Source organism: Pituophis catenifer, unplaced genomic scaffold, assembly GCF_029215685.1.
Source record: "Pituophis catenifer annectens isolate HBS135680 unplaced genomic scaffold, rPitCat1.0.hap2 SCAF_25, whole genome shotgun sequence".
In the NCBI taxonomy this organism is placed as follows: Eukaryota; Metazoa; Chordata; class Lepidosauria; order Squamata; family Colubridae; genus Pituophis; species Pituophis catenifer.
This window is the reverse complement of record NW_027256905.1, coordinates 144,311-171,800: the sequence shown is the minus strand read 5'-3', so window position 1 is coordinate 171,800 and position 27,490 is coordinate 144,311. Positions and strand designations below refer to the sequence as shown.

Sequence of the window (27,490 nt, the reverse complement as noted above, 5' to 3'; positions counted from 1 at the left end):
CACAGAACCCGTAGGGAAGATGTTTCGATTTCGCCCCTGTTCTCCTGCCTTTCAGCCCTGCACAGATAACTCTGCAACCTGTGGAAGCAGATCACGCTGATCCAGAATTTTATATTTTATATTTTTGAGATGCAATGTAGACTTACCTGGCATTCTTCTCCCTCGCACTCCTCAGCGGTTCCCCCCCGGATGTTGTAGGAGCCTGGAAAAGTTAAAATAAATAACAGGTGTGGAATATACTTATAAATCAGCTCACTCACCCTCCGCTATCCCCAACCCTCACATCTTATTATGACATGAACAATTTTTCAGGTATAACCTCTCCTGGTTAAAGAAAAATGGGGTTTTCACAAGGTTATTTGTTACGTGAGAGAATTGATCTCTCAGCCCAGGGGTGAAATCTAACAGGTTCTGGAGAACCGGTAGCGGAAATTTTGAGCAGTTCGGAGAACCAGCAAATATCACCTCTGGCTGGCCCCAGGAGTGAGGAGGGAATGGGGATTTTGCAGTATCCTTCCCCTGCCACGCCCACCGAGCCACGCCCACCGAGCCACACCACGCCCACCAAAGCCACGCCCACAGAACTGGTAGTAAAAAAATTTGGATTTCACCACTGTCTCAGCCTGATTCGTTCACATAATAAAAGGATAATGTGAAAATTTGCCATCCTTAGTAATGGACACTTAAACCATCCCCAGAAGATTTAGACTGCTTACCTGAGGGGGGCGGGGGTGATGGACTGCTGAGGAGGAGGCCCTTTTTGGATGGGGGGCAGCTGGTGGCACCTGAAGCCTTCTGCTGAAAAGCCATGGAGGTCATGAGGAGGTTGGGCCTGGACACGAGGGAGACCCCCAAGCCCAGTTAACACAGGCACCCTGGGTCCTATAGATGGGTTGGAACTATATATTATATACCCCCGTGTGCCTCCATAAGCCCAAATCCAATGTCTCTTCTGGTACCACTGGGGAAAAAAATAGACTTCTTTAAAAACACAAACTTATTGACTGCGATTAAAGACATTCATTTTTTCAGCCACAGTTTGATCTGGGTTCTTTATTCCCCAATATTAGGAGCCAGCTGATACTTCTGGCATCTAAACTCTTCACGCTTCCTGCTCAAGTTAAGGAGAAAATGTTGTTTTCTAATTGTATTCTACCTCTATTTGTAGACTTTCCCTTCCTTTTCATTACAGGGTTGGGTAATTACTATTCTAACTGCTAAAGTCAAGTGTTATAATAAGTCTCTTTTTAATTTCATCCTACCTCTATTTGAGAATTTCCTCTTCATTCTCATCCGTTGTAGGAAATTGCCTGCCATTGTCACAGAGGAAATGCTCTTTCCTTCAGCACTCAACCCTTTGGGTGACCCAGAGCAGCCCAGGAGACCTTCTATGACACGGGCTACGATGTCACAACCTTTGGCCCAGCTGTGGGGAGAGGCCAGGGGTGCCCCTTGGGCAGCTCTGGGCCTTCCAGAAGGAAGGGGTTGCAAGCCCAGGTAGAGATCCTGGGAGGTCTCAGGCAAAGTCTGTGGAATAAAAAAAGAATTTTTTTCTTTCTAGAATATTTCTTATTCTATTCTATTCTATTCTATTCTATTCTATTCTATTCTATTCTATTCTATTCTATTCTATTCTATTCTATTCTATTCTATTCCATTTCATTCCATTCCATTCCATTCCATTCCATTCCATTCCTGTTCCTACTCTATTCTATCCTATTCTATTTCTAAGGATCAGGAATTGTGTATCAATCAGCAGTTATAAAAATATGGGACTGGGCTGGGCAGGGGCCATTACAACTGTTTTAATCACTGCTTTAAACAAAAGTTAGCATTCAGGTGATGAACTCAAGTTTGGATGGAGAGAGGAAAATAATCTGGAGTTGTTACGGTTTTTATTCCATCCCATCTTTGGATTCCAGCGACTTCCAGAAAATAAGAGAAAAAGAGAGAAGCTTTGGAAATCCAGACCATTCAGGAAATTAGACAGGTCCGTCAATACAGGAGTAAGTGAAATAAAGAGAAAAGGAGGAAAGTGTTAGGAATGCAAAGAGAGGAAAGGAAACTCCAGCACAGGGAATGACTCAGGAATGAAACTGACAAGGAGGGGCCTGGTTGGAAGTCCTTGTTGTATGCAATCTTCTTGTTCAACTGAGGATTCTCCCCATGAGATGGTCTCCTGGCCTGGAAGAGCTCCCTCTTCAGCCTCTCCCATCTCGGAAGGCCCAGGAGAAGCTCCGGGTATTTGGGAGGCCGTTGCCTGGAGGGGATGAGATCTCCCTGCACCAAATTCTCTCCCTCCGACAGCCGAGGCTCTTTTCCATATATATATATATATATATATATATATATATATATATAAACCACCAAAGAACAGATTGATCCATACTCCATACTCACAAACTAGAAACTTAAATTTGATTTGGGTTTTTTTGTCTCTCCCTTCAATGGCTGGGGTGAGAGTTTTATTTCAGAAATAGGAAAGCTTACACATTTTTTTATCAAAATAAAGAAAAATTCTAAATTCTACATCCTTTCAACCTATGCAGAAAGCAAAGTTAACGCTGTAACTATTTTAGCTATTTTCTATAAGCTGTTTGACGACACTATTTTTTTAAACGTCCAATTTCACTTCATCTTCCGATCTTTCTGCTCTGCCTCTCCAATAGATTTGCTTAAGGCTGACTTTTATCATTCTTTGCTTTTAATTTCTGTATATCTCACAGATCACACTCTACAGAGCTAAAGAACTTTTTCTACAGAGTTTGATAATTTATCTTTTTTTGGTGTTCCCTTTTTATTTTTCTTCTGTCAAAGTCTAAGTTTTCCTTTGTTTTTTTAAATATATTTTTAAATATTCCTTCATTTTCTCTGACCCTTCCCTCCTTCTGATTCTGGGCTGCATCTGAAAAGAAGAAAGCAGATTTCCCATTCAAATCCTCCAGTTCTTTTTTTTTTTTTTTAAACATTTTATTAGATTATAGAATAAAATACAAAAAAAAAAAAACCAAGCAGAGGGAGAAATGGGGGGAGGAGAAAGAGAAGTGGGGGGAGGGAGAAAAAAAAGTGCTGACTTCAGACTTCCTCTGTTGCAGTAAAATAAAGCATTAAAATCGAATCTCAACTTTTTACTTTTCCATAATAATATAAATGGTTTTGTAAAAGAAAGCAGATATTGCATTCAAATCCTCCAGTTCTCAGGGACGACAAAAGTCCCGTCTCTCTTTCTCTCTACTGGCTGCTTCTATTCCTGGCCCGCCCCCTTCGTCATGACAACCCTGTAGCCAATCAAAGAGGGGGAAGAGCCAGTTGCCTGGGAGCTTCTCTGCCCTCAGCCTGATGGAGAAGAGGCTGAAGAAGCCAAGCCAAAGGGGAGGGGAGTCAAATAAAGAGCAAATTTCAAAGCTTTGAGGGGGAAGAGAAAAGGGCAAAAGCTCCCAGCATTGCAGAGGGAGGGGGGGCTTAAGCCCCTTCCCCAGAAAAGGCTGCAATGAAGAGGATCTCCTCAGCTGGGGGCTCTGAAGGGGCCACAGGGGACCTCCATCTTCCTCAGAGTCATGGAGGGTCCCCTCCAGGGTGAGGCCGACCTCCTTTTCCTCCAGGGCAAGTCCGGATCCCCCTTGGAAGACCCAGCCCTGCATGGCTTCTCCCCCACAGGAGCCTCTCCTGGAAAGACACGGAGCCCAAGCGAGGCTGGAGAAACCCCGGGGGGCTGCGTCCCCCCCATCATGCAACCCTGGGACCCATAAACCAGATTAGTCTTGTAAGGTCCAACTATACGCTTAAGCTCTCAGTGAACCAAAAAGAAAGACTTAAAGTGGCTGTGGTTTCCGACGTCCCGATATAGTCAGCTGGTGCTATCGCTGACTATTGGGGGCAAATCATTGGCCCCCACGGAAAGGGCTCGCAACTTGGGTGTCCTCCTGGATTCACAGCTGTCTTTAGAAGAGCACTTGACGGCCGTGACCGGGAGGATTTTTCATCAGGTTCACCTGATCAGCCAGTTGCGTCCCTTTCTAGATCGGGACTCCTTACGCATGGTCACTCATGCCCTCATCATCTCCCGTCTGGACTATTGTAATGCTCTCTACATGGGGCTCCCCTTGAGGAGCACTCGGAGGCTCCAACTGGCGCAGAGTGCGGCCGCGCGGGTGGTAATGGGAGCGAGGTGGCGCTCCCATGTAACACCTCTCCTGCGCGAGCTACACTGGCTCCCGGTGATCTTCCGAGTGCGCTTCAAGGTCTTGGTTAGCACCTTTAGAGCGCTCCATGGCTTAGGACCTGGTTATTTGCGGGACCGCCTGCTACCACCAATAGCCTCCCACTGGCCAGTACGCTCCCATAGAGAGGGGATCCTTCGGGTGCTGTCGGCCAAACAATGTCGACTGGCGGCCCCCAGAGGGAGAGCCTTCTCTGTGGGGGCACCTACTGTCTGGAACGAGCTCCCCCTGGAGATACGGAGGATCCCGGATCTGCGTACCTTCCATCGCGCGCTCAAGGCGTTCTTATTTCATCAGGCTGGCCTGACCTAAGTTTTTCCCCTTTTTAAATGGAAATTTTAAATTCGGTTTTAAATTATTGGGGTTTTAAATTTTCAGCCAAATTATTTAATTCGTTTTACTTTATTTTAAATTTTGTATTCATATGTTTTATTTTATGGCTGTTCACCACCCTGAGTCCTTCGGGAGTAGGGCGGTATACAAATTGAAATAATAAATAAATAAATAAATAAATAAATAAATAAATAAATAAATAAATAAATAAATAAACGGAGGCTTGAATAAGAATCAACATTTAATCTTTGATCAAAGACAAAAGGCTGGGTAAAACCATTCCAAACACATACAAAGAGATATGTATATGGGAGGGTTCACACCTTCAGAGAAGATGTAACCTCTTTTTATACCTTTAAAGCACCAGTTAGATCCCCAACTCTGGCCCCTTAATTTATGTTTGTGTATTCTTTGTTGCCCTGCAAAGGAATCTAAACTTCCAATTAGTCTTATCTTAAGCATTTCTTTGTTTACTTAATTGGCTACTTAGCCCCTGGCTCTGGAAGACCAGATCTTATCCAGATCAGGCATAAATTAGGACTGAGGTATAGTTTATTCCTTTGTTGATGGCTAGTCGTACCATGCTTTTAGATTGATATGAGTTCAGGTCAAATGGCAGGGAAATACATTTGACAAATACCAGATACATTTCAGAGATACATACATTTTCCTAATGACAATATGTTTGTAACAGGAGATACAAATAGAAAGGAATAATATATGTGATACAAAAGCACAATATATATGTTACAGATCCCCTCCTCCTCCTGGCCATCCTTGGCTTTGGGGTCTGGCCTTTGCTTCCCCCCCCCCTGAGTGCCCCATGCGTGGAAAGAGGTGGCTGAGCAACATGGGATATGGTTTCCCCCCTTCCCAGGACTCAGAAGATGGAAGTTGGATTTTGCAGATCAGCTTTCCATCTGCAACACAAGGATCCTGAGCTCCCCTTCCCTCCTTTCGTCCCTCCCTCCCTCCCCACATGGGGAGAGAGGCAGCCTTGATTTCTCCATCTCTTTTCACTTGGCTTTCTCTAAATTCTCTCTCTCTCTCTCTCTCTCTCTCTCTCTCTCTCTCTCTCTCTCTCTCTCTCTCTCCCTCCCTCCCTCCGTCCCTCCCTCCCCCTTTCCCCCTCTCTCTTTCCCTCTCCCTCTCCCTGTGATTTTATTTTAACTCCGCAAAGTTCGAAAAACTATTTTTTCACTAAAGTTGATTTTCTTCTTAAAGAGAGGTTGCACTATTGCATCAGCCCTTTTCTGCCATGCCCTTGAGCATTAGCTTTTTAAATAAAGTAAAATTTGGCTCCAACTCAGCTGGCAGCTATTTCAGCTCTGTGGCAGGCTCTAGCATTAACTCCCCCCCCCCCAGTTTTGTCTTTCATCACTACACAAATAAATATCAGATTTATTTGTTATTTCAGCCACATGTACCATGTATTCCCTGCATGGAGCTTCCAAAACTCTCAATTCTAGATGACGGATTTAATTCCATTTCTGCTCCTGTTATTTTGAATCACATGGGGATTATTTCCCTTTCATTTCTCTCCAGAGAATTTCCCAACAATCTTTGACTGCAAGAACTACTTGAATGATCCAGGGATCCCTCCTGAGAGGGAGAATTATGATAAAAGTTTCAGCTCTGCTGTTTGGCCGAATCCTCCAGGGGAGACTTTGGGCAGAGAAATATGGAGTTTTGGGACAGGCAGAGTCTGTGCTCTTGAATATATGTCTCTCTCCTTTCCAGGTGAAGCTGAGTGTTTCTCTGTGATGAGAAAAAGCAACTGGATCATATTCCACCTTGTGAGAGTCCTTTGAATTCTTCTAATTCTTTTTTAGAAACAGGAAAGGGATTCATTGATTCACGCCATGAATTATGGACCTCCTGCTTCTGCTTCTGATGCTGCTTTTGTCCCATCCAGTCTCTGGGAAGCTGAGAATGAAATGCCCGCTGAGTTTGGAGAACCAGGATGGAAAACCATGGAGCTACTACAGACCAGGAGATCATCTCATTGGTATAGTCCTCACTGGAAGTGAAAGATTGCATACAAAGTTGCTTTTCAACGTGGCTCCTTCTCTTCAGTTTGTTTTCCATGATCCGTAAGTCATTCAGGGTGATGGAGTTGCACTCCCTCCATTCTAACTCTCTCCTTCTTTTCTGTTTTTTATTTCTTCATTTATTCCTATATTGGGGAATATGTCTAATTTCCTGAATGATTTTGATTTCCATGGCTTCTCTCTTTGGTCTGATATTGTGAAAGAGACTCAAATCCAAAAATGGGTTTGAAAAAAAGCTGAAAGGGCTGCAAATTATTTTCCTCTCTCAGTTCAAATATTAATTTAACACTTGAATAATGGATTTTATTTAAAGTAGTGGTGGAATCAGTTGTAGTTGCCCATTTCCATACTTGTGTAACTCATGATTGCTTTTAGATCAATGTTGGTTTAAGGCTCAGTAGGCTTGTGGAAGATTATATATATTATATATAACTAAAGTATTTGTTGTGGCGGTGGATTATAATAACTTTTTTTTCAATAGGATTTCTTACAAATTTTTGTATTGCTTACTATACATTTTCAACATTCAACTGGTCAACAAGAATTCCCAGTTCCTGCACAACCTCACACTGGGCTACAACATCCATGACAACTATTCAAACACTTTCCGCACTTCAGATACCTTGCTGGACATTCTTTCCACTGGAGAAGCCAATGTCCCCAACTACGGCTGTGGAAGGAAGGAGAACCTCCTGGCTCTTCTTGATGGAGCTAAAAGTGACATCTCCAACCAGATGTCAACATTAGGAGGCACCTACAAAGTCCCTCAGGTTTGTGTGTGTTTTTCTCCCTCTGGTAAAGTGAGGGGTGGGTGGTGGTGGATTAGCAATAGATGCAATCATGTCTTCTCCATGGAATTCAATAGCTGCTTTTCTCCATATTAGCAAACATGTCAATATTTTACCCCGTTATGTTCATGTTGAGATTAATCATAAAAGGCCTGAAATGCAAGCAATACATTTCCTGGAGAAGATATTCTGACAACTATTTGACTGATCAAAAAATATCCCTGGTTGTTGGGGCCTCTATTGGCATCTTCATTTTCACAGATAAATGATGCCTGCCCTATCCAATTGGATTGAAGTTGGCAGTAGTAACATTTTATCCATCTAAAATGTGGAATAAAGATTACTCTAGCAATTATAGGCCAAATAGACTAGCAGATATTATGGCTAAAATTTATGCCATGATCCTCTTAGTTAAATTTGAGAAACATTCATTCCTTGCAGAAAGTTTTAGGTAGAGTTAAATGCTATATAGATTTTGTAAGAAATAATGCACAAGTTAATAATCTAATAATGGCAACAAATTTGTCCTGAAATATCTAATCTATATCAGTGTTTAGTCATTTCAATTAAATTTACAATTTCTATATTTCCTTTTTACCACATTTATTCCTCATCTATTTTTTTAAAAAACCAATATTACCCTTCATCCTCATCTCTAATCTTAATCAAATTCAATTTTTCCCTTCTATTCTATATTATGCCCCTTCACATTGTCATTTATTTTTATATCCATCTTCACATTGGTTAATTATGTAATTATGTAATACAGTTGTTTAATACAAATTCAACATTTTAATATAAATCAGTTAGTTATATAACTATCTTTTTTGTATATTAATCAATATGAACATGAATATTCCAATTATTTCCATGCAATCCAATTTCTTACAAATCAATTAATTATATTTACCAATAATAATAAACCAAAAAATTTCCCCCATATATTCCTCCAAACCACAACTTAACCATTTCTGCTTTCAACACAATATACAATTAATAGTATCTCAATTATTACAATTCCTTAGTTAAATAGAGCTTCTTTTCTTTTGTGTTTTAAAATCTTGAACTCTCCTCTTTTCCCCTAAATTTCCCATTGTTTGCAGTTTTGCACCTACCTTTTTTGGTGAGGAAAAAGAAAAAGAAATCTCTCTGCCTCATTTTGTCACGTTGCAGCAAAGACCCTTCTTTACTTTCAATTTCGCTTTTTCAGCATAGCTAGGGGGAAAAAAATTTGCTCCAGGAATTTACCTCTTTGCAGCTAGCTCTTTGAAGCCTCATGGCAAGAATTTAAAGTTTTTTTTCCCTCTAGCCATCAACTGGGACTCAGGAGGCAGCAATAGATTGGAAGTGGGCGGGGTAAGTGAACGGTGACTGGGCGATCCAACAGAGGCAGAGGGTGAGGGTGAGTGAAGGCATGGGGGGAGGGGCAAGAGAGAGCTTTGGCGACCCCTGTGAAATGGCCGTTCGACCCCCAAAGGGGTCGCGACCCCCAGGTTGAGAACCGCTGCTTTATTGAAATAGAATACTCCAGTTGGCATTGGCACGTGTTAATCTAATTGTGATAAATTGTAGGGGTGATAAAGTAATATGATTTACATTTTTATTGTTTAATATTTTAAACAATGTCTGATTAACAAACTATTCTAATACATGATTGATCCCGAATGTAACAGCATTCTTCATTGCTTTGTTAGATCAAACTTGAAACTGCTTCAGAGGCTGTGAGTGATAAAAGTCAATTCCCCTTTTTCCACCAACTGTTCCCCAAAGAAGGATTCCAGTACCCAGCAATTGTCCAGCTGCTCCTCCATTTCAGATGGACCCTGATTGGCCTCTTTGCTTCAGACACAGAAAATGGAGAGAATTTCATGACGATTTTTCATCCTATGCTTGTCAGGAGTGGAATTTGTGTTGTTATATCACAACTGTTCTCAACAACTGGATACACAACAGCCCTCAGGGAGGCCCTCTCTAAATGGAGACAAGTCAACGTTTTTGTTCACTTCATGGAATATGATTTCATTTGGGACAAAATTCTTCCTTTCCATTTAACATTTATACGTCTGCCAGGACCCATTGAAGGGAAAGTCTGGATCCTCACAAATTTTGTAGGGTATAAACTAAACAAACACAGACTTCTCAAATACATCCATAGTATTTTGAACTTTGGTTATCTGGTAAAAAAAAGGCCAAAGGATTCTGCCTTTGAACCCCATTTCTTTGTGGAAGAAAAGTTTCAAGATCCTTATTTTCTCTGTTCTCTTTCAAAGAACCTCTTTTCTGTCAAAGGCCACAGAAGATGCACCCAGAAAGCCCCACTGGAGACCCAATGGAAATGGAACAGAGGAAGGCTCCCAAATGGCTATCACTTTTACAGTCTCATGAAGACTCTGGCCCAGGCCTTGAATGCCGCATATTCCTCCAGATCGAGGAGGGGAAGGAAGGAGGGAGAAAAGACTTTGGGGTCTTCAAGGCTGCAGCCATGGCAGGTATGGGGGGTCCCGATAAGGATCCATCAATCTTAGATCCTTTGGAGAAGGAATCCAGAGGAGAAGGAGGAGAACCAACTTAAGAGATCTGTTCAATTCAATTACTCAGGGAATAATGGTTCCAAAGAGTAGATACCATGGCATTTTAATATTAAACTCTGCTCATTTGAAAATGCTGTATTCTTTTTTAAATGAATTCCTGTATTTGTGGGTTTGTGATGAGCATGGTGGAATTTCCCCTTTGTTCTGTCCCCACTGCAGGTGGGTCTGTGTGCAGCTCAACAGGCAGCTAAAACCCCCTCTTCTCCTCCAGTGAAAGGGAGCCTGGGGTGGATCTGGGTGTTTCATTGGGAGAAAAGGGCACGGAGAAACTGCGGAAATGCAAAGAGTGAGAATCAAATATAAATAGGAGATAGGCAGCATTAACTATCAGCCAACAAAGAAGCAGCTGGAACCTCTCCAGCGATGCTCCATGTGAGGGACGGAGGCCTCCGGATGACCATGTGTCTCGGTCAAACCGGCTGCTTCCGTCTTCTCGAAAGGCTGAGAGAAAAGGGAGTCTTGGCATTTTGAAATGCCAAGTTTCAAGAGTCTGTACTTTCCTGAATGAGGAGGAGAGGCTGGACCTTACAGAGTCCTTTACTGAAACCCAGTGATGTCACCAGAGTTCCCATAATCTATTTAGGAAGTGTAATGATGTGTGAGAATGACTTTTGGGATGAGGGGAAGAGAGGCTGCCTAGGGAAGGATCAGAGAAGAGGGGAGAATCCTGCAGCTGCATAATGGGAGAGAAAGGAACTCAGAAAGGATCCTGACTAACTTTTCAGTCTGGGGAAAAAAAAAAAAAGCTGGTGGGAGATTTGTTCTTTCAGATCTGCAAAATTTTGTTAATGTCATGTTACAATCAAGTAGAATTAGCATATCTGGGTGTGTTTTCCATCAGGATGACCAGGGAGAAGATTAGCCTGACAACTTCTTGATAAACCCATGTTTTCTGGGAATCAACATGTTGTTTTCAAAGAGTTTATGAATCATCTTTTTTCCTGTGTTCATTTTATTTGTCATCTGCTCTAGAATATTCCCTATAATTGACCATTGTGTCAATTATATTTTCTCTATTTTTGTCAGTATATGATTGACAAATTTTTCTCAAACTTTTTCTTTTTTTTTTAATAGTTTTTATTAATAATAAAAAGAAAAAACAAAACCAACATAAATACATTGAAACAACATACAAAACGAACACACATCAATTCAGTCCAATGACTGACTCTTAGAAGATATTACAACAGTGGGTTATTTTTCATATTTCTATTTGTATCAATATCTACAGTCACCTATTTACTTAGTTATATATGTACATATATAGTTGACTCCTTATTTACTTCTATGCATTTCTATTAAATAGTCGAAAGTCATCTTTATATTCCTATTTTTGCCTCCAGCCAGCTGTGCCATCTTTGCCATACTAAATAGTAATCAGTATCATCTTTCTCTTGTATTTCTTTTGTGAGCTTATCCAATTCTGCACATTCTGTAATTTTAGCTATTATTTTGTCTTCTGTGGGTAGCTGTTCAGATTTCCAATGTTGGGCAAAGAGTATACGTGCTGCTGTGAGGATATGGATAATCAGATATTTTATTTCTTTGGTATATTGTGCTGTGATTATTCCCAATAAAAAGGTTTCCGGCCTCATTTCCAGTTTTTGTTTCGTAATTTCTTCAATCATTGTTTTGATTTGTTGCCAGTATTGTTTTGCCCTTCGGCATAGCCACCAGAGATGATAATATGTCCCTTTCTGTGATTTACATTTCCAGCACATCGGAGATGTATTTGGGAACATCTTGGCTAGGCGCGCCGGTGGGAGGTGCCATCGGTAGAACATTTTGTAAAGGTTTTCCTTGTAGGGTATAGACAATGTCATCTTGTAATTTATCTTCCACAGATTCTCCCACTTATCCAATTCAATAGTATATCCTATATGTTTGGCCCATATTATCATATTCTCTTTAACAACCTCCTCTTCTAATTTGTATTTTAATAGGTACTTATAAATTTTGGTAATCATTTTCTGATCTGTACTTTGTAATATTTTATCCAATTCATTTGGTTCATTTTGGAATCCAAATTGTGCCCGATCAATTTTATATCTTGATTCTATTTGCATGTATGGCCACCAATCAATGTCTATACCCTGATTTTGTAATTCTTGTCTTGTTTGTAATTCTCCTTCACTATTCAGTAATTCTTTGTAAGTCCTCATTTTCTCTATATCCATGGCATTGGGATATATTAGTGCTTCCATTGTCGATAGCCATCGTGGAATCTTGGTATAATGTTTCCTAATCTCTTGCCATGATTTGTACAGTGATTCTCTGATAATATTTTTAGTTTTGGCTGTGCACCGCCCTGAGTCCACTAGGAGAAGGGCAGTATATAAATTGAATAAATAAATAAATAAATAAATATGTTGCTGGAAGTATCCGTGGTGCTTGTCCTTTCCCTCCCACAAAAAGGCGTGCCATCCGCGTTGTAATTCAAAGCCCTCTAGTGATAGCATTCTTTTATTCTTAAGGTCTATCCAGTCCCTTATCCAGTTTAGCGACGCTGCTTTATAATATAACTCCCATTCACTTTTGAAGATAATGGAAGTATTTGTATCCTAATTAAACATATTTGGAGATCAGACAATTGTAGAAGAAAGATTCAATGTGGGATAAGAAACAAAGTTCTCTGTTTTTCAAATTCCTGGACATTCCCATTCTAGTTTCATCCCTTTCTGGAAAATAATGAATTTTGGAATATTTCTGAGAGGAAAATGTACTTGGACCAAAATGGAGAGATAACTGCAGATCTGGTCATTCAGGTCCGCTTGGTTCTCCCCAAGGAGGATGTCAGAAGAGGGCTTCTGGCATATTTTGAAAGGCAGAGACTTACTATCGACCAAGATGTTCTTTCATGGCTAAAGTCACTCAATAAGGTGAGAGAAATTTTGGTGTCTTTTCTCTGTTTTCCAAAACCTGAGGTCCCATTTCCAGTGGGAAAAGCCTAGAGTCTCCAGGGTGGTTGGCCTCCCATGCCAGGTGGTGTCATCTAATGGAAGTTCTTCAACAGACGGGACCTACCGTATTTTTCAGAGTATAAGACGCACCTCCCCCCCCAAAAAAGAGCCTGAAAATTTGGGTGCGTCTTATACTCCAAATGTAGCTTTTTTGAAGATTTTTTTTCAACCCTAATGAGGCGCCAGCCGAGTGAAGCGATCTCCCTCCGTGCTTTGCCTGCTTTTCTCATTGCTGCTTCCTTTCAGCTGTTCCTTAGAAGCTGTTTTTCATCCCCAAGCAGGGAATAAAAAATCAGGAAACTCATGTGCTGAGCTGACCAGACTAAGGACGCTAGCCAGATGAATACCTGGTAGGCAGATTTTCCTCCCCTATTTTCCTCCCCAAAAACGAAGCTGTGTCTTATACTCCGAAAAATGCGGTAAGTGGAGTGGCTTTGCCATGTTTTATGGAAACCTTTCAAGATCTTACTGGTCAGAGGTTTCTTTCTTTCTTTCTTTTTTTTAAATTGAAAAAGTTTTTCAAATACAGATTTCCCCCCCCCCCTTTTTCCCCCTCCTCCCTCTTTCTTCATCACAGTTTAACTTCATATTAAAAAAACCTAATAGAATAAAATTTCCTAAATCTTTTACAGTAAACTTTATTATCAGTTTTAATAAGAATATATCATCATATTTAAATCTTTTTTCAATTCCATCCCTCCTGACTTTTATTAAGTAGAAAAGTACTTTATTGTAATGTTAAATTCTGAAAGCGAAAGGGAGGAACTAAAGGAAGAATCTGCCAGTTGTTTTACCTCCTGCATCTGTTTGGAAGTAGTCAGAGGTTTCCTATTCACCTCAGTGAAGACCAGAGGCTACTTGTCTCCATCCATTTCTACCTCCATTTTCCATGGATGGAGAGTCCTAATCTCTTTTCTTTGGCATTCCTTGGTTTTTTGCTTAGTCCCTGCCTCAGTCCAAATGTGTGGAAAGTTGTCGTCCTGGATTTGTCAAGAGGGCTCAAGAAGGAGAGCCAGTTTGCTGCTATGACTGCGTTCCTTGTCCGGAGGGGACCTTCTCCACTCAGGAAGGTGGGTCACACTGAGGAAAATGGGAGGCTTTGTGGAACTGGATCCCTCCAGAACCTTTTCATGAAAGTGCAAGTTAAAAGACAGATTGAAGCTCATCTGTTTTTTTTTTTTAACCTGCACAATTTCTTATCTAAACGGAAGTAAATCAAAAAGACTTGGAAGGAGGGGCTGGGAAGAGATGGGAGGAGGGGGTGGCAGACTGGGCAAGCTTTACTAAGAGCAGAGGAAATATCTCTTACGCCTTTTAGTTTGGATATGTGCTGCTAAGTTTACCTTTCTTTTTTTTTTTAATTTTTTTTTATTGTAATTTTTTCTTTTCTAAAAGACTAATATGTGGTCAAACAGACAGTGTCATTAATTATAGTAATTGGATTAACAGTTCGTATAAACACCACACTATACACATATACATATAAATACCTCTTCAACTTCCATATAAATATTATCTATTTTTATTTCTGTTGTCTATCCACCTATACTATTTTTCTCACACCGCATAGTATTCTGAATTATCTTTTTTCTCTAATTCTAAAGTTAATTTGTTCATTTCAGCACATTTGAATACTTTTTGAATAATCAGTCCATCAGGTGGTAGGTTGTGTTCTTTCCAATATTATGTGAATGAGATTCTTGCTGCAGTAAGTACAGTATATGTAGAATTAAGTATTCTTATTTCTAAGTTTACCTTTCTAGGAACATCTGAGGTCTTTGAAACTAGATGAATTGTTTCAGGTCCACCTTCTGAAAGACCTTTCAATCCACTGCATATTGAATCCTCCCCTTGAGGATCACTGAGAAGGGGTCACTGGACCATAATCTGGTGCTGTGGATAGTTATGGGGGGAACTCATTACACAAATAGTTTGCCAGTCATGTAGATCAATCAATCAATCAATCAGAATAGAATAGAATAGAATAGAATAGAATAGAGCTGGAAGGGATCTTAGAGGTCTCCTAGTCCACCCCATGTACCCTAAACCCATGATGGTGAACCTATGTTGCCCCAGTTCAGCTCTGCCACGCATGTGCATGTGCCTCCCGCTAGCCACCTTGTCTTCGGGTCTCTGAGGTGCATGCGCGGGGGGTGGGGGGTGCACAGGGATGGGGGGCACACGCTATGCGCTGGGGCACAGCCATGCATGGCGTGCACAGACAGGGGCCGTGTGCACATTGCATTTTGGGGGTTCAGGCACACGCACGCACATTCACGCACGCACACACTTTGGGCACACGGTCCGGAAAAGGTGAGCCATCACTGCCCTATAACATTTCAGACAAGGGACTGTCCAGTCTCTTCTTAAAAACCTCCAATGTTGAAGCACCCACAATTTCTGGAGGCCAGCTGTTCCACTGGTTAATTGTTCTCACTGATAGGAAGTTTCTCCTTAATTCCAGGTTCCTTCCAGGTGTTACAGGATACTGTAGGTAACCTCCAAGTCCAGGATATTAACTGCCATGTGGCAGGACTCAGGATGTTTGCTTAAAAAGTTTATATGATTCATTATAAACCTCTAATAGTGTAGGTTCCTATGAAGATTCTACACATTACACTGGAAATAATTAACACCGTAGAATTTCGCTCAATTTACTATATCTGGCTACATTTTTTTAAAAAATCCTTCTTATACTCTTTTTAAAGAAATCTTTAATAAATACTTCTTGGAAAATGCCACTGCTATCAGCTGTTATCCAAAGAAGGCATTTCTTGTAAGATAAAAGGACAAAATATTAAGGAAAGTTGCTTTTTTGTTTTCTCAGATACAAAAAAATGCACCAAGTGCCCAGATGATAAATATCCAAATGAGGCCAGATTCCAATGTATCCCCAAAGTTATAACCTTCCTATCCTATGAAGAACTTCTGGGCATCATCCTGGTCTCTTTTGCCCTACTCTTCTTCTTAACCACAGGCCTTGTTTTAATCATCTTCATTAAATACCGAGAAACTCCCATAGTCAAAGCCAACAACCGGGACCTCTCCTACATCCTCCTGGTCTCCCTCCTGCTTTGCTTCTTGTCTTCTCCTCTCTTCATTGGTCAACCAAGGAAAGCCACCTGCCTTCTCCGACAAACGGTCTTCAGCATCATCTTCTCAGTTGCCGTTTCTTCTCTCTTGGCCAAAACCATCATGGTGGTGCTGGCTTTCCTGGCCACAAAACCAGGAAACCGAGTGAAGAGATGGTTGGGGAAGAGCTTGGCCAACTCCATTATCCTTTGTTCTTCTGCTGTCCAAATTCTCATCTGCTCCATCTGGCTGGGAGTTTCTCCCCCCTTCCCTGACTCTGACCTCCACTCCCAGCCTGGAGAGATCATCCTGCAATGCAACGAAGGGGCCGTTGTCATGTTTTACGTCACCCTCAGCTACATGGGCTTCCTGGCTGCCATCTGCTTCACGGTGGCTTTCATGGCCAGGAACCTGCCTGGGGCCTTCAACGAAGCCAAGCTGATCACCTTCAGCATGCTGGTCTTCTGCAGTGTCTGGGTGACTTTTGTGCCCACCTACCTGAGCACCAAAGGGAAATCCATGGTGGCTGTGCAGGTCTTCTCCATCCTGGCCTCCAGTGCTGGTCTGCTGGGCTGCATCTTCATCCCCAAGTGCTACATTATCCTTCTGAGGCCAGACCTCAACACAAAGGAGCAGCTCACAGCCAGAATCAATATAAAAACATGAGATATAACACCATTATGATATTGGAAGAATTGTTAACAGTTCTTTTATTAGAAAGAAGATATTAATTCTTTCCATTTAGATCGTATGCAGGAAAAGAAAAAAATATCTGTTTCAAAATGGGAATGTTGAACAATTGGAATTCTTGTAGCTCCCTTTCTTTTCAGCTCATTAAATTTTACTAAAGAGAACTCTTTGAAAGTCATTCAGAGGAATTTGCTGTTCAGCAACAGCTACTAAATATGACACCTTATAAAAAATGTGAGCACTTGTTCCTGCTGACAGCAGCTAAAAGTGTTTGTGTGAGAGAGAGAGAGCAGGAAAAGAGGTCAGGAGGAAGCTGTGGGAACCAAGCACCAGCTTGGTTGCCTGATCACCTCCGTGAAAATGCTGGAATGATGTGAAATGCCATGTTTGTCTGGCTCTCAGCTGGGGAGGGAAATCTTCATCCCTCTTATATAATTCTTTGTTGATTTGCTGATTAAAACCTCCTTTGCAGAAACTGTTCAGCAGAACAGCTGTCTGGGATTTCAGTTTGGGATTGGCTTCGGGTTTTTTTGTGTGTGTATGTGCTTCACACCAAAATAATAAATAAATATTAAAGTGTATTAAGAAATTGCTACTGTATTTTTTTTCTTTCATCAACCGTAGAATTATGTAAAGCCGCTGGGTGAGATCATCCGTGGTTTCGGGGTGAAGTACCACCAGTACGCTGATGACACCCAGCTGTACATCTCCACCCTGGACCACCCCAACAATGCCCTTGAAGTGATGTCCCGGTGTCTGGAGGCCGTGTGGATCTGGATGGGGAGGAACAGGCTCAGGCTCAACCCATCCAAGACCGAGTGGCTGTGGTTTCCGACGTCCCGATATAGTCAGTTCATGCCATCGCTGACTATTGGGTGCGAATCACTGGCCCCCACGGAGAGGGCTCGCAACTTGGGTGTCCTCCTGGATTCACGGCTGTCTTTAGAAGAGCACTTGATGGCCGTGACCGGGAGGATTTTTCATATCACATTCGCCTGATTCGCTAGTTGCGTCCCTTTCTGGATTGGGACTCCCTACACACAGTCACTCATGCCCTCGTCACTTCCCGCCTGGACTACTGCAACACTCTCTACATGGGGCTCCCCTTGAGGAGCACCCAGAGGCTTCAACTGGCGCAGAGTGCGGCCGCACGGGTGGTTATGGGAGCAACATGGTGCTCCCGTGTGACACCTCTCCTGCGCGAGGTGCACTGGCTCCCGGTGGTCTTCCGGGTGCGCTTCAAAGTTTTGGTCACCACCTTTAGAGCGCTCCATGGCTTAGGACCTGGTTATTTACGGGACCGCCTACTACCACAAGCAGCCTCCCACCGGCCGGTACGCTCTCATAGAGAGGGGCTCCTCCGGGTGCCGTCAGCTAAACAATGTCAACTGGCAGCCCCCAGGAGGAGGGCCTTCTCTCTGGGGGCACCCACTATCTGGAACGATCTCCCCTCAGAGATACGGAGGATCCCGGATCTATGCACTTTCCGCCGTGCTCTTAAGATTCTCCTATTCCAGCAAGCTGGCCTGGCCTAATTTTCTCCCCCTTTTTAAAATTCTTTTAAATCGAAATTTTAATCTGTTTTAAATTATTGGGATTTTTTAATTGTCTCAGGCTAAATTATTTAATCTGGTTTTAATTATGTCTTTTAACCTTTGTATTTATGTATTTTATTTTGTGCCTGTTCACCGCCCTGAGTCCTTCGGGAGTAGGGCGGTATATAAATCTAAAAAAACCAACCAACCAAACAAACAAACAAAATAGCAGTTTTAGCAGAAATTATAATTTCTACCTAAAGCAATTTCTCTGCTCCTCTTCCAAGATTGTCTTGTCTGTGAAGGGCTGGAAAAGATGTCCAGAGAAAGGGGACCTTGAGACTCTCCCCAGGAAGAGGTTGAGAGGATCCTGTCTAAAGGCAGCTGCATCATTGACCAGGTCACAAATGCTGCATAATATTCATCCAGGTCCAAGAAGGGGGTGAATGTGGGGGGGGGACTTCCAGGTTTCTAGGAAGAGGCACCCATGGAAGCTGTTCTGATCTCCAACCACACAAATTGCTGATCAATTGGGAATCAATTTTTATGTCTTATAATGGCTCCTAATTGCAAACAGGATCCCTTTGCAAATTCCATTCTAAGGAGATAAGAAAAGCTCTGATGGATCAGACCAAGATCAGTATAAGATCCACAGTGACCACACAAATTCCTCTGGTTCTCTCACAAGCAGAAGGCAGAGAGACTTATGGCTTTGCCCAACATGGAACAGGCATTTTTCCACAATTTCACTTTCCTCCATCAAACCACACAATATTGGACACTGGGCCATCTCACACTCTAGAAATCCCCAATTCTGATATCCCACATCAATCTGAGAATATTTTTCCAAGTTTCACACCCCCAATCAAAAAGTACTAAGGCAGGACTGCAGAGGTGGGTTTCAGAAGGTTCTGACCGTTTCTGGAGAACTGGTAGCGGAAATTTTGAGTAGTTCGGGGAACCAGTAAATTGCACCTCTGACTGGCGCCACCCCCATTTATTCTCTCCCTCTGGAGTCCCAGCTGATCGGGAGGAAATGGGGATTTTGCAGTAACTTTCCCCTGCCACACCCACCAAGCAAAACCAACTCTGGTAGCATTTTTAAATTAATTCTTGCTCTCTTTCCTTGCCACACATATTTCCATGTTATTTTCTTCAGCTCTTCAAAGTATTTTTTTCTCCAGTTTTATTGGTATAGTTTGAAAGAAAAATAATATTTTTGGTAATACATTCATTTTTATTAATGCTATTCTTCCCATTAGTGATAACTGCAAGTTTCTCCATTTCTACAGGTCTGTTTCGATTTGTTTTTTCAATTTATAATAATAGTCTTCCTTGAGCGTTGCACATCTTGATGTCAGATGGATGCCCAAATATTTCACTTTCTTCACAATTTGGATGTCCAGTTTCTCCGCCATCTCCTTCTTTTGATTTTCTCTCATATTTTTAACTAATATTTTTGTCTTATCTTTGTTGATTTTCAGTCCTGCTACTTTCCCATATTCTTCAATTTGCTCTTATAGTTTTGGCGCTGTCTTTATTGTAGCTTCCATGATAAACACCAAATCATCTGCAAATGCTTGTAATTTATATTCTTCTTTTTTGATTCTCATTCCTTTTATTTCCTTTTCCTGTCTCACTTTTCTATTTAAAACCTCTAATGTCAATATAAATAATAACGGAGATAAAGGGGATCCTTGTCTTGTTCCTTTTCTGATTTCTATTTTCTTTGTCATTTCACCTTTGCCGCTTGGTCTTTCTATATATAGTTTGGATCATATTTATGAATCTGTCTCCAAAATCCATCATTTTCAACTGTTTTATCATAAATTGCCATAATTCACGTTATCAAACCCCTTTTGTGCATCTGAAAACAGCAGCGCTATTTGCTTTTCTGAGGGTAATTCATAATATTCTAATTCTGGGGAGCCAGGAGGGGATCGAGGGGAGAAGCTCTGGCCTTGGGACTCAGGGGCCCAGCCGGCCTGAGGGGGAGACAGGGAGGCCCTGAGGAAACTCCAGGGCTTCAACCAAGGTGGACTTTATTCAAGGAGTCAAAAGAAGAGATTAAGTTCCACACACAGAACAGAGTTTGAAAAGGGATGAAAAAAGCCATGAAGAGAATTCTAGCTACATCCATTTTCCTCCTTTCCCTCTTTCTACTAGAGGTTCCCTCCACAAAATGGAGGAGGCTGCGCTTTAGCTGTCCCTCTCACTGCCTGTAGGGGGCAGTCTATACTCTGGGCTTTAAGCCACACCTGGCCTCCGCAGGCAGTGAGAGGGACAGCTAAAGCTGGAAAAGACCCCGCATCCTCCATTTTGTTGCCCAAGTCCCTTTTTGGAGAGGATTCTTTTGCCCTCCGTAAAGAGGGGAGGAGTTAGAATAATGGACAAATGGAGTCAAAAGAGACCTCAGAGGTCATCCGTCCAACTGCCCAGTGAAGGGTTTACTAGAGCGTATTTCTCAGCCTTAGCAACCTGAAAAGGTGTGGACTTCAACTCCCAGAATTCCAGTCAACATTCAGGGTCCTTCCTCCACCGGGTCCTTCCATGAGTTAGCGGTCCCTCTCACTGCCTGTAGGGGGCAGCCTATACTCTGGTCTTTTAAGCCATACTTGGCCTCTGCAGGCAGCGAGGAGGACACCTAAAGCTGGCAAAGACCCCTGTGTTCCTTTAGGTACATTTTCACAAGGCCTTTTGGATACGAATAATATTTAATCTTTTGTGGTGTTTCCCTCTCAGCTCCCCTTCATCATCTGGGCCTGGAGAGGAAAACCTGGACTCTCTGGAGCTTTATTTCCAGATCCAAGGGGCGACATTTCAATCTGGGCTCCATCCCCACAGAAGGGGCAGAATCTGGGGCTCCCCGACCTCTCCAGGAGACCAACGGTTCCCCCCTCAGAAGGAGCCGCTGTGGCTGAAGGGAATTCGGGGCTTGAAGCCCCTTCAGAGTCGGTTCATCCATGGATAAGGCCCGCCCCCCAGGTGAAGGCAGGCAGTTGGGGGTCATTTTTCAAATCTCAGGCCCAGGCCAATCAGAGCCTTGGCTTGTGACGACAGAGGCTCCTCCTGAGCTCATTGGCTGGAGCTCACCATGGCAACCACCAGCATCCTTGGGGAGTCTGGACCACATAATGGAGGCTCTGCTCAACATCCCTGGAAAGTGGCTGGATTGGATGGCAGCACTGGGGGCATCGCAGGGCCTCCCTCGCCTGGGCTCCTCAGGGGGGAGAGACCCTCCCCTTTAAGGCAGAATTAAGGGGGGGGAGATGAGTGAAATGGGGTTCAACCAAACACGACAGACGTGCTGATACCTGCCGTGTCTGCAGCCTCCATACCTGTCACCAAACTCCTCATCCACCATGTCGAAGGTCCTTGTCTCGGGAAAGGTCCTTGTCTCGGCAAAGCAACCCAGGAGAACCAGGTGACCTCAAGAGACCCCAAATTCTCTCCCTTCAGCTAGGACTCTTCTTGTGGACAAGTCCTTGGTCCACTCACTTCTTGCCACCTCCAAGTCACCTGAGGTTTTCTGCCTCTTGAATGGGATCCATCTAAGAATTAAATAACAATAATATCATCATAATGGGGAAAAAACTTAACAACCAAATTAGTTCAAACATTTACCAACCATCACATTGTTGTGCAAGGTAGAACGTCTGACATCCTTCTTCATTCATCAATGATGGTGATGTTGGGGTTGATGGATTCGGGTATGTAGGGTTCCACAGTGATGGAGGCCGACTCAACATCCTTAGTTGGTTGCTCTGGTGACACTTGCAAACACCTTTTTCTGGGGATTGAAGAAAAAAACAATAATTCGCATATCACCATAACTGATGAAAGACGATGTCAGATATTCAGCCCTGGTCAACAATGTGATGGTTGGCATCTCTGCCATGGCTGCTCTTTGTCCTGGGGCAAAAGAAGCACAGACTGAATATTTTAATAATAATGAAATAGTAAGCAAGAAACAGAACAAAACTGAGCAACCAAATTAAGATTAAAGGCTCCTAGTTTTCTTTCCTGTTGGCTTCCATAGTCCAACCACCCCCACCCAAAACTCCAAAGCAAGAAATGCAAAACAAAAGGCATTAAGGATTAAATAACAACATAATAACAGAATATCTTTCAAATAGAAAAATAAAGAAAAACTTTATTTTTTATGCCAACCAATGCATAGACCCCAAGGACAAACAAGGTCACTTTCCAGGGGTCTCCAAGGACATTCTGGGGTCTGTCAAGGGATGGCCGCAGCAGCTCATTTGGATCCATTTCTCTCTCTCTCTCTCTCTCTCTCTCTCTCTCTCTCTCTCTCTTTTATAGCCTGCATGGCCCCACCCTAATTCACCCATTGAAATAATTTAACAACCGGTTCTGTGCTCTCATGACCATTTTAACTATAAAACAATGGATATTAAGTCTTCTTTTGGGGAATCTTACTTTACAGCAGGTGGGGGGAGGGAGGCTGCACAGAATTCAGCACCTGCCGCCCAGATTGCTTCTGTTTCTGTCCATTTGACTCGTATGATGGACAGTCCAAATCTTATGATCTGTGTGAAAGTTATAGAGAACAGGAGACTTAACAGTATCTGAATGAGGATGGTATATATTTTATACAGTTTGTCCTGAGAGCATCCACCAGGCAGAGCAACAGTGCAGTGTTGAAAAACGAATAAAAGTAGTAAAAACAGTAAAAGTCTGGCTCTAAAGAGACTCATTATCATCTGAAGCATAAAAAAAAACACCCAGTAATTCACTTAGTAATGGCTGAATCAGAAACCTACAGCTGGCAGAACCCAACTTCCCTTCCTGATATAAATCGACCTTTTGTGCAGCACAAGATTCCAAGAGTCCTTCAAAGGAAGGTCAAACTAGCCTTGAACTAACACACTCCATGCTCTTTTTCATGACCAGGAAGCCTACATTGAACAGGAGCTTCTGAAGGGGTTTAGGAAGCACTGGGGAGGCTTCCATCCACAGACCCCTCTGGAAAAGCCAGGCCTTGGCTCCTCTCTGCCCCTCCAACCAGGAGGACCTTGGGAGGAATGCATCCAAGGGGGGTGGGGGAAAGATCAGTTTGAGGAACTAACAGGGGCTGCCAGATCCCCCCCCTCCCCATTGACTATGTCAGCCACAACGGAGGGTGAAGGAAGGAATGGGGTTATCAGGAGACGAGGGAAACGGTGGATATCAGAGGAGACTTTCGGCTGAGTTCATAGCTGGGATGAGACAAAGATCAGACACCAGGACATTGCATGAAAAAGGAGTTACAGGTGGTCCTTGACTTACGACCACCATTGAACCCAAAATTTCTGTTGTTAGGGGAGATGTTTGTTAAGTGAATTTTGCCCCATTTTACGACCTTTCTCACCACAGTCATTAAGTGAATTACCACAGTTGTTAAGTTTGTATCACGGTTGTTAAGTGAATCTGGCTTCCCCCTTGATTTTGCTTGTGCAAAGGTTGCAAGAGGGGGATCCCGTGACCTTGGGACACAGCGACGGTCATAAGTCCGAACCATTTGCCAAGTGTCTGAATTCTGATCAAGCGATCATGGGATGCTAGAAAGGTCGAAAGTGTAAAAAATGGTCATAAGTCACCTTTTTTCATTGACGCCGTTGTAACTTTGAATGGTCACTAAATGAATTCCTGTAAGTCGAGGACTTAACTGTGCTATATTCATTAGGGGAAACTAAGGAAGATCCCCTATATGAACTCGTACCTGCCTGGTATTTAACCCAGAAGGATTTCTAATTTCTAGATCAAAGGAGGGGGAATCCTTTGGATTCTGCGCAAGATCAGTAGGATCTTGCCAATCTCAGGGAAGAGATCCGCTGGGTCCTCAGCTGGGAGGATCCGAGGAAGAAGGAAGAGGGAAGCCAGCAGCTCAAAAAGAAGCTTGAATGGAGGCGGAAGCCACCACAGCCTTCGATTCTCGGTTCGGTCAGGACGGGGATTTGGAGGCAGTTTCTTCTGCAGCATTTTGGAATTTAGAGGCTGGTTTTGTGCATTTTGTGATTTGATTTGAATTAGTTTGTCTGGCAAAGGCTGGCAAGGAGTCTGAAAAGTGCCGGTTTCCTTGGCTTTTTCCTCTGGTTTAGCCAAGGTAATTCCTGCTAGCTGGGAAGTGGATGATGGGGCTCAGGGAGGCTGTCAGGGTTCCGACCGATGCCCTAATTGAATCGTGAGCCTCGAGCGGAGCTTCAGAAGAAATCCAGGTATTGATTAGGAGCTTCAGGTAGGCACGGACCAAGGGAAGCCAACTCTGAGCTCACTTAATTCGCACCTGGGCTCTGACCCTGTTTCCCCTCCCCCCAAGGCAGGGGTGAAATGCTCTCGGTTCTGACCGGATCTCCTGATCCAGTAGCGATGGCGGCGGGTGGTTCAGGGAACCGGTAGCAAAAATCCCTGTGCCCCCCCTCCCCCCCCACAAGCCCAGCTCAGCTGTGCGATCATCAGAGGCTATTTTTTTTTTACTTTTAAAAGCATTTTTTCTACAACCTCTTCAGCTGAAAAAATGCTTTTAAATTTTTTTTAAAAAAAAGTTGGCCACGCCCACCCAGTCACATTACCCCCCCCACCAAGCCACACCCACAGAACTGGTAGTAACAATTTTACATTTCACCACTGGTTCAGTCCCTAACCAAGTATCCTACAGGGAGTCCTCAATTTATATCCATTCATTTGGCAACAGTTCCAAGTTCCACGGTCATTGAAAAAAAGCCATCTATGATGGGTCCTCGCACTTACGACTAGTGCAGCATCCCCTTGGACACAAAGTCGCTATTTGGGTGCCTGGCAATCAACATGGATTTATGACCAGGAAAATCAGTGGGCGAAACAGCGTTTGTCTCATGACTGCAGGATTCACTCAACAACCCCAGTGATTCGCTTAACAACGGTGGAAATAAACATGGTAAAATTCAGCACAACTCACTTAACGACCGCCTAGCTTAGCAATGCCATTTCTGGTCCCAATTCTGGTCGTAAGTGGAGGACTAGCTGTAGGATGCAGCAGCAGGCTGATTTGGAAAAGCTTAAGCAGGGCTGGGAGACCACCAGGAAATGCCAGGGGTAGGTTGAGAAGAGGGCAGTGGCCAGCCTATCTTGCTATGAAGAAAAGGTGGGGCTTTAGTGACTTTGAGCCAATCAGTAAGTGACTCTGAGTTCTAGTCCCGCCTTAGGCATCCAAGGTAGCTGGGGGCTTTGAGCCAATCACCTGGAGGCCCCGATTTCAATTCCCAGGGCCCAGCTAGGACTTCAGGGCCAGACTCTATGCTGCCCCCTACAGGCAGTGCGTCTTAGCTGAACCCTGGCAAGAGGGAGGGGCTGTGATTTGGGGGGGGGGCTCTCTGTGTCCTGGAGTTTCTCTCCTTTGCTCTCAGATGGGGCTGCTCTACCCCAGAAAGATACGAGGGGGGGGGGGGGTTGAGGGTCCAGCTGGAACAGGAGGCAGCAGTGGTGACCAGCAGGGCCTTTGCCCAAAATCTGCCCTGCCTTAACATTGACAATGGTTAAGTCATCAGGCTAGGAAGCAGGAAATCCCGAGTTCAAGTCCTGCCTTAGCCCTGAAAGCCTGTTTGGTGACCTCAGGACAGACCCTCTCTTTCAGACAAGCCCACCTCACAGGGCGATTGTTGTGGGGAAAAGAGGAAGAGGAAGAAGAGTTGGACATGTTCACCTCCTTTAGTTATTTGAAAAAATAATAAAACAATGAAAATAAAATCTAACAAAAATAAAAACCGGCTTTCCTGCTTCTGTTTGCATGGAATCTGTCTTAGCCTTGTGCAGATACAGGAATTTCTCTTCTCACAAGGAGGAAAAGTTTTTTTTAGTCATCCCTTCCAATTTCACTCACTCCCTTCTTTTGCAGCCTTTGGGGGCACCAGTGGGGCAGGGGTAGGTTCTAAAAATTTCTACTACCGGTTCTGTGGGCGTGGCTTGATGGTCATGTGACTGGGTAGGCGTGGCCAACTCAATGTCACTCACATCAAGCAGTGCCTCGCCTGGCCCCTCCCCTCCCAGCCATTCCTTGTCACACCCAGCCTCAACTTATCTCTAGTTCTGTCAAAATGTTGTTCACCTTTTTTCCACTGTATTATCTACATACTAGAGATGCACTTTGGTCCAGGAAAGTTTGGACCACGGAAAGGAGGAAAAGGCTCCCATGCTTTGCCCAAGAGGGTGATAGGCAGCAGGCTTTTAAGGGGCTGCCAGAAAGAATGTATTTTCCAAAGCCCCAGAAGGCAAAACAAAATGGATTTCAAAATTTTTGACTACTGGTTCTGTGGGTGTGGCTTGGTGGGTGTGGCGTAACATGGGACGGTTACTTCAAAATCCCCATTCCCTCCCCACCCCACTAACCTGCTCTGGGAAGGAATCAAACTCCCCCCTCTTCATTTCCCCAAATAAAATATTACTCATAGGAAAAGAAAGGAAAAATCAAGCTGCTAAGAAGGAACCTGCCTGATACTCATTCCACATTCCTGCCAGCTGCATAAAGGAAACTTTGTAAGAAGAAAACAGCTACCGGTGCTTAGAGATAATAGAAAGTGGAAGCTGGAAGTTTGGCTCCATTTACAAGCAGGCAGAAAACTCATTCAAGACAGGATATTTCACAATGGAAATTGCCCAAACCGTTTTAGAAACACAAAGCCCATGTTGCACAAACCCCAAAACTTCAAAAACATAGAACCATATAAGAATCCCTCCTCCTTATCCAGTTTGTTGTTCAGCTGACCCAGAAACGAACTTCTGAATGTCACTTTGCTTCTGCAAGCAAAAACTTCCCTCCAGCAGCTGCTTCTTGGCTTGTCAATTTAAAGCAACGGCGTCTTGATTTTTTTCCCTTTCTTTCTCAAGTGAACCCTGATTTTTTCCTTCTAGCCGATCAGCTGGGAGTCGAGAGGCAGTGAATAGATTGGGGGTGGGGCCAGGAAGAGGTGGTATTTACCGGTTCTCCGATCTACTCAAAATTTCCACTACCAGTTCTTGCGAACTGGGGAGAACCGGTAGCAACCCACCACTGCAGTGGAGGCATTGGACCCCCTCCCAGCCCTGGGACACAGCAGGTTTCCCTGTTTCTTTCAGAAATATTCCTTCCCCAATCAGAGTCTGCTGGAGCCCCATCATCCACTTCCCTCCCTGCCTAGGATCAGCTGAATTCCTCCATTCAGACCATAGGAAAAAGGGAGTTTGCACAGAACCTCTGGGTCAGCCTCCATTCTTCAACAGAGGGTCCCACACACTC

At 43.3% G+C, this 27,490-nt stretch overlaps 1 protein-coding gene across 1 annotated transcript; it reads left to right on the top strand.

Annotated features, from left to right (window-relative positions):
• Nucleotides 1-7,209: 7,209 nt before the first annotated feature.
• LOC139326277 (vomeronasal type-2 receptor 26-like) lies at nt 7,210-16,681 on the top strand (the record flags this gene model as incomplete). The annotated part of the gene is made up of 5 exons (XM_070956433.1): nt 7,210-7,374; nt 9,087-9,881; nt 12,650-12,862; nt 13,887-14,013; nt 15,771-16,681. Coding segments are annotated over 5 exons (2,211 nt in total), but the record flags the coding sequence as incomplete, so codon positions are not given.
• Between the last annotated feature and the right edge of the window lie 10,809 nt (nt 16,682-27,490).